General features: G+C 50.4%; 1 protein-coding gene across 1 annotated transcript in view; it reads left to right on the top strand.

Annotated features, from left to right (window-relative positions):
• Window positions 1–391, top strand: part of LOC142775128 (uncharacterized) — a 1,722-nt gene extending 1,331 nt beyond the window's left edge. Inside the window, exon 3 of the mRNA XM_075876477.1 lies at window positions 254–391. Within this exon, the coding sequence (XP_075732592.1) occupies window positions 254–391 (138 nt within the window). The remainder of the gene's footprint in view (window positions 1–253) is intronic.
• The last annotated feature ends 7,757 nt before the right edge of the window (window positions 392–8,148 follow it).

The following is an 8,148-nucleotide window of genomic DNA, read 5'->3' as shown; positions in this document are numbered from 1 at the left end:
AGCAGCAGCAGCAGCAGCAGCAGCAGCAGCAGCAGCAGCAGCAGCAGCAGCAGCAGCAGCAGCAGCAGCAGCAGCAGCAGCAGCAGCAGCAGCAGCAGCAGCAGCAGCAGCAGCAGCAGCAGCAGCAGCAGCAGCAGCAGCAGCAGCAGCAGCAGCAGCAGCAGCAGCAGCAGCAGCAGCAGCAGCAGCAGCAGCAGCAGCAGCAGCAGCAGCAGCAGCAGCAGCAGCAGCAGCAGCAGCAGCAGCAGCAGCAGCAGCAGCAGCAGCAGCAGCAGCAGCAGCAGCAGCAGCAGCAGCAGCAGCAGCAGCAGCAGCAGCAGCAGCAGCAGCAGCAGCAGCAGCAGCAGCAGCAGCAGCAGCAAGCTGGAAGAGGGTGCAGAAGCAATCATGAAATTATTGGTGCAATGTAAGAGCTGCAAGTGCTCATCGTAAAGTTGAACGTAAAAGCGCAGCATACGACTTGTCCAATTGCAGACTTGGAAAGTGATTCAAGTAACGATGCACAGAACGATATCATTATAACTGTAGGTGGAGTCATGAATATGAATAATAATTCCTGGGGTTCTACGTGCTAAAACTACGATATCTTTATCAGACATGCCATAGTGGCGGGTTGCGGATACCTCCTTGGGTTATTTCCCATGCGCCTAAATCTAGGCATGTGGGTATCCTTTCATTTCGCTTCCATTGAAATGCGGTCGCTAGAGTAGAGATTCCAACCCGCACCCTAGAGCTAAGCAGTACGGCACCTTACGTGCTTAGCTTGCACAATTGGATATAGGCATTGATTCTTTAGGCAATATGCGAGACCAAAATGAACATACAATATGCAACATTGCCTCAAAAAATATACGGTGCCCAGGAATAGCTATCAACTAGCCCAATTAATCGTATATGTCAGCTCCGATCTTAGGCCAAAGAATAAGAACTCAGCATCATGCAAAAAGGCGACACTGTTTCAGCCAGCACTCGCATTGACTTCTCCTGAATTAGACAGAAAAATAGAATGAAAATTACGGTACTATGATTATGCTGATTATATCGCAGCAATGTAGCTGATAAATGAAAAAAAAAAGGCAAGCGTACTTCAGCTAGCACTCTATAGAGTCACTGGTTGCTTACAAAATGTAAATAATACATCTTTCACCGGAGAGATAAAGTACGTCGCATATCGTGGTATTGAATAGACCATAAAAGTAGCCGAGTAAATTCGTAAAATGTTCTGCCTACAATGCAGGAAAGAACACAATCGCGCGACGTTCCTTCATCACTGTTGCGGTAGCTTTCAGCAATTAGGGCGCAATAAAGCGACACGAATCTTCGAAGTAAAAAAATACTGCAGTGACGTTCTTCGCCTAGTACGACATATATCATAACAATATAATGGGACACGCAAGAACTAGAAACAAAGAAAACAGTGTCAGCGCTTATTGCTTCCCGAATATTATCAGGGTGCACAGTAATCATAACCTGACACCAAAATAAAAATACCGACCAAAAAACAAACAAACAAGAAAAGATCTATCTCAAATGGATGCAGGCCTATCAATGCACACGAAAGCAATATGCACCAATTAGATCACAAAAAATGCACCGATGAAGCAAGACGTGCGCAAATTAATCGTTTGCGAATGACCTTATCAAGACAAAGGATTATCGCCACCTTCGCAATCTGGTAACAGTATGTGGCTGTACGTTGATGGCAAGCTCTACTATACTAGGACGAGCAGAAAAACCATCTAACCATAATCGAGCGTAAACATTTACAAGGTGTTAGAAAGTAAAGGAAAGAATGAAGAAGCAGATGGACGAAAGTGAATGGCTACTTGTTGAATTAAACACAAAAAATGCTGATTTCGCTACTATTTACGGTGACACAGTGAAAACTTCGTCTTGCCAGTCGAGGTGCAGTGTAGCAGTGGTATTATGGGGGACACTTTATGATATAGAAGATTATTCGGCTTGAACAGTAGCAAATATGGCTGCTGACAGTAAACGCCTGTGGCTATGGTAGACACGCAAAGAACAATATCTCGCAAATCACCAATTAAAGCCTGCCCTGTAGCATTCAGTTCTAGGAATTCACATCCTGAGCAGCTGGAAAAATTTAGGAAATTGAGCATAAATTATTGAGAACATGCGGAAATGAGTTTCAAATTAGGTGGGCTCCAACGCGTGGTGCCATAATAGGAAATTAACACACACACACACACACACACACACACACACACACACACACACACACACACACACACACACACACACACACACACACACACACATATATATATATATATATATATATATATATAACTCGTCGTGCAATATATATAAATATATATATATATATATATATATATATATATATATATATATATATATTGTTAAGACGTGTATTGGCGGACACTCGTCAATGGTCCACGACAGCGACAGTCAATGCGGGACCGACTCTCTGCACGAGCTGCTCTTCTTCTTATGAAAAGGGTGACCCACTAAAAGGCACTGGAGAGGACGACCCACTGTTCGAAGGCTCTGCCACAACTACCTCGGGTACGAAAAGGAAGCCGCCTGGCGACCTTTTCGACCTCGACGGCACATGTCCGAAGATGGTTCGATTGGTTCAATCAAGGAGTTTACAGGGCAAATGCATTTGACGACACGGTAGGGGCCTTCGTATTTGGGCAATAGTTTTGAAGATAGGCCAGTTGCAGTGGTAGGAATCGAGAGCCAGACGAGCGCTCCAGGGAGGAACGTGGGCGCAGTAGTGCTGGCGTCAGCGCAAATGCTTTTTTGCCGCTCGTGATCATGCGCAGTAAAGGCCTTTGCAAGCTCTCGATACTCTTCAGCGATCTTGGCTGTAGCAGAAATATGCGTCCACTCAGACAGATCTGGCTTGTACGGAAGTATCGTGTCGATGGTGTGCGAGGGGTGCCTTCCATATAATAAAAAGAAAGGTGAAAAGCCAGTGGTGCTCTGAGGGGCGGTATTATATGCGTAGGTGACGAAGGGTAGAATGGAATCCCAATTTGTGTGATCGGTGGCGACGTACTTGGAGAGCATGTCGCCGAGCGTACGGTTGAAGCGTTCGGTGAGGCCATTGGTCTGCGGCTGGTAAGCAGCAGTTTTGCGGTGAACAACGTTGCACTCTTTAAGAATGGCTTCAACGACTTCAGACAGGAAAACGCGGCCTCGGTCACTGAGCAGTTCCTGGGGTGGACCGTGTCGCAAATTGAATCGTTGGAGCAGAAAGGAGGCCACATCGCTCGCTGTAGCCGCTGGGAGAGTGGCCGTTTCGGCGTATCGCGTGAGGTGATCCACAGCGACAATGGATCAGCGGTTACCAGCCGACGTCAGTGGAAATGGTCCATACAAATCGATGCCAACGCGCCCAAAGGGCCTGGCAGGGCAAGGTAGAGGTTGCAGACCTACCGGTGACAGGTGCGTTGAAGCTTTTCGGCGCTGACAATCTATGCAGGAGCGAATGAATTTCTGCACGTAGCGGTACATGCCGTGCCAAAAGTACCGTTGGCGAATGCGGTGGTAAGTCTTCGATACTCCGGAGTGCGCACATTGCGGATCGGAATGAAAGCACTCGCATATGTCAGAGCGCATACTGCGAGGTATGACTAGTAGCCACTGGCGGCCGTCACCGTTGTAATTGCGCCTGTGGAGGAGGTCGTCGCGAACGGCGAAATGGTGGGCTTGACGACGCAACGCGCGAGTGGATGGAGTGGATTGATCAGCCAGCAAGTCTATCAGTGAGGCGATCCATTGATCCTTGCACTGTTCAGTAGCAATGGTATGAATGCTAATAGGAGAAATGGCAAGGTGATACGCTGAGTTGTGGGCATTGTCGTCAGGCAAGGGAGAGAGCGACAGGGCGTCGGCGTCAGCACGTTGCCTTCCATTGCGGTACAGCACGCGAATGTCGTAGTCTTGCAGGCGAAGTGCCCACCGGGCAAGACGGCCTGAGGGATCTTTCAATGACGACAACCAGCATTGTGCGTGATGGTCGGTGATGACATCAAATGGGCGACCGTACAAATAAGGTCGGAACTTTGTAAGGGCCCAGACGATTGCCAAATATTCCTTCTCGGTGACAGTGTAATTAGTCTCCGCCTTAGTAAGCGTACGGCTTGCATACACCACGACATATTCCGGGAACCCTGGTTTGCGCTGCGCAAGGACAGCGCCAAGGCCGACACCACTGGCATCCGTGTGTACCTCTGTAAGGACCGTAGGGTCGTAGTGGCGGAGTATGGGAGGCGACGTCAACAAACGATGGAGCGTTGTGAAAGCGTCGTCGCACTGTGATGACCACGAATGGAGAGGCCCGTTACTTCCGAGGAGCTTCATCAGCGGCGATATGATAGTCGCGAAGTTTCGAACGAAGCGCCGAAAGTAGGAACACAACCTTACAAAACTGCGCAGTTCCTTCACGAATGTCGGCTTGGGGAACTCGGCCATGGCCCGAAGCTTAGCTGGATCAGGGAGAATTCCATCCTTGGGCACGACGTAGCCGAGTATTGTCAGCTGCCGAGCTGCAAATCGGCACTTTTTTAGGTTCAGTGGCAGACTGGCGTCACTCAGACGCGTTAAAACATGCCGTAGGCGTTGAAGATGCGTCGAGAAGTCTGGAGCAAAAACAACGACGTCATCGAGGTAGCACAGGCACGTGTGCCATTTTAGGTCACGCAGAACAGTATCCATCATGCGCTCAAAGGTGGCGGGCGCATTGCACAGCCCAAACGGCATGACGTTGAATTCGTACAAGCCGTCGGGGAAGACAAAAGCGGTCTTCGATCAAGCGACCTCAGCCATAAGTACTTGCCAGTACCCTGAGCGCTAATCGAGAGATGAAAAGAATTCTGCTCCTTGAGGCTGTCAATCGCGTCATCTACCCGCGGTAGTGGGTACACGTCCTGACGAGTGATCTTGTTGAGGCGTCGGTAGTCCCCACAGAACCACACAGAACCGTCATTCTTCGTGAGGAGAACGACTGGAGACGCCCAGGGGCTGCTTGAGGGTCGAATAACATCACGGTGAAGCATGTCGTCGACATGCTCGTTGATTACATGGCGTTCTGTGGGAGATACGCGATATGGACGTTGCCGCAGTGGTGGCTGTGTGCCTGTGTTGATGCGATGTGTAATGGTGGATGTGCGGCCGAGAGAAGGTTGGGCGACATCAAAAGAAGACCGAAATTCATCCAACAGGCCCAGAAGCTGGGAACGCTGGCCTGGCGTAAGGTTGTCGGGAATGGAGGGACCGAATACATCATCGGAAGATGAAGCAGACGTCGAAACAGCACTAAGCGTACTGGAACTTGAGCAGTGCATGTCATCGGGTTGATCCGTAACTTGTTCGTCTTCGATGGGTTCCACGCTGCCGAGACATTCCTCTCGCACCAACGTAACGCTGTACGGGGATGAGTTCACAACAAAAATAGTGGTGCTGCCGTGAGTGAGTTGCACGGTCGCGAAAGGAACCAGCAAGCCTTTTCTGATAAAAACACGATGAGATGGCGAGGGGAGTGCAGCGGTGTCAGAAAGGCTTGCGCAGTAGACGGACACCATCGCGGACAAGTTTGCAGGCACTTGGGTGTCATCTCTGACGAGTAACTTCCTTGCAGTAGATGGACTGTCGGCCGGCGTCAAAGAAGAGAATGGTGTTAGCTCTATTTCGGCTGGTGCGTAATGAATGACGGCGTCATGGCGGGAGAGAAAATCCCATCCTAGGATGACGTCGTGAGAGCATGAAGGAATTATGATGAATTCAACCGCATACATCACGTCCTGAGTCATAAGGCGGGCTGTGCACATCGCCGTAGGGTGAATGATTTGGACGCTGGCTGTACGGAGGGAGAGCCCTGAGAGTGGCGTGGTCACTTTGCGCAGTAATCGGCTAAGTTTTGCATCTATGACGCAAAACTTAGCCGATTACGGATACGGCGGCTCCAGTATCTACAAGGGCAGATGCATGAACGCCATCCACAAGTACGTCTATCACGTTCGATGGGCTTTCCTGAGGGCTTCCGCAGTTCGACAGCGTCGCAGCCCTTGCCTCGTAAACTGCGACGACTAGTTTTCCTGGTCGCCCTCGAGTGGACGTGGCCGCATCGGCGACAGTGAGCGACGTCGCGGAGATGGTGAACGGCGGCTAGACGGAACGGGGCGGGACGACGGTGACATAGGCGGCGGTTGGTCATATGAGCGGCTTGATTGGCTGGGAAAGTTCGAGGCGACCTGCGGTTGCTGCACACGATTGCAATAGCGTGCTACGTGACCGACGCGACCACAAGCAAAGCAGATGGGGCGATTGTCAGCAGTGCGCCATCTGTTCGTGGGTTTCATTCATGTCGCAGAACGCGATGGGTGAGCCGGCTGCTGATATGAGTGCAAGGTGGGCGGCACTCGGGGCACGTGGGTGACGTCGACGTATGTAGGCGACACATTTTCTCCAAAGGCCTGGGGCCTCGCGGTGGGTTCGGTGTAACTTAGGGGGCAAGCCACAGAAATCGGTGGGGGCAGCCTGGCTACAACTTGGGCGTAGCTGAGTGGTGCAGATACAGGAGGGGGCTCGTGGTATTCAGGAACGACCTCCACGATTTCCTGCTGAATGGCTCGGCGGAGCAGAGGTAGAAGTGTACTTGATGGCTGCTGAGCATGTTGCGGCGGAGCAAAAGCCAGTAAAAAGACCTGGCGGGCAAATTCCTCACGCACGAATGACTTGATTTCGGCGAGCAAGGTTGTGTGGTCAGGAACTGCTGACAAAGCCGAGAGACTAGCATCCCGTGGTGGCGGTCGACGGGTCATCAAGCGCTGCCGCCGCAGCTCGTCGTAACTTTGGCATAATGTAATGACTTCTGCCACAGTGTCAGGGTTCTTGGCCAGGAGCATGGTGAAGGCATCGTCGGCGATGCCTTTTAGAACATGCGTGATTTTGTCAGCCTCTGACATGTTCAGGTCGACTTTCTTGCACAATTCAAGGATGTCCTCGATGTAACTTGTGAAGTACTCCCCGGTTTGCTGTGCTCGTTCACGTAAACGCTGTTCGGCTTGCAGTTTACGAACGGCAGGACGGGCGAACACGTTGACGACAGCGGTTTTAAAAGCGGACCAAGTCGGGAAATCAGATGCGTGGTTGTTGTACCACATTCCGGCCACACCCGCGAGGTAGATAAACAGGTTACCGAGTTTAGCTGTCTCGTCCCAATGATTGGGGACGATCACGCGTTTGTACATGGCGAGCCAGTCCTCGACGTCGGTGCCATCCGCGCCGGTGAAGACAGGAGGGTCGCGGATGCGGGGGACACCGGGACATGGCGTCGGCGTAGGAGGGAGCGTTTGCTGAGCGGCGTCCTGGTGCATGGTAGAAGGCACGGTACGGGATCGAAGCTCCAAGGGCATCGAATGCGAACCAAAGATGTTTGAAGGGCACAGCACTCTCAGCACTCTCCACCATATTGTTAAGACGTTTATTGGCGGACACTCGTCGATGATCCACGACAGCGACAGTCAATGCGGGGACCGACTCTCTGCACGCGTCTCTCATAATTATATGGTGGTTTTGGGACGTTAAACTCCACAAATCAATCCGACTCTCTGCATGAGCTGCTCTTCTTCTTATGAAAAGGGCGACCCACTAGAAGGCACTGGAGAGAACGACCCACTGTTCGAAGGCTTTGCCACAATATATATATATATATATATATATATATATATATATATATATATATATATATATATATATATATATATATATATATATATATATATATATATATATATATATATATATATATCTTGTGAGGAACCGGTTTATTCAGTCAGGCTCGAGCTAAAACACGCTGGTGATGACATTTTCAGATGAACAAGATGTACAGGTGATGATGATATCAAAAAGAATAAAGAGTCATTCGCTTGTCGCGCTCACACTAATTCCCCCGCGCGGTGAAAGCGGCCGCCTGGTCGCTTGACAGTATTATGAAATGCGTCGCGCATAAGGCTTTAAACGAGATACGTGCACTATCTCTGTTCCTCGGCAACGATGATCAGGACTAGCGGAGATCAGGACAGGCGGATGATCAGGACTAGAGGAGAAACGCGGTAATTGACAGGGGATGTCTGTTCGACCACCGTGTACGGC

Source organism: Rhipicephalus microplus, chromosome X (genome assembly GCF_043290135.1).
Source record: "Rhipicephalus microplus isolate Deutch F79 chromosome X, USDA_Rmic, whole genome shotgun sequence".
NCBI classification, from domain to species: Eukaryota; Metazoa; Arthropoda; class Arachnida; order Ixodida; family Ixodidae; genus Rhipicephalus; species Rhipicephalus microplus.
This window is presented reverse-complemented; position numbering and strand designations above follow the sequence as displayed.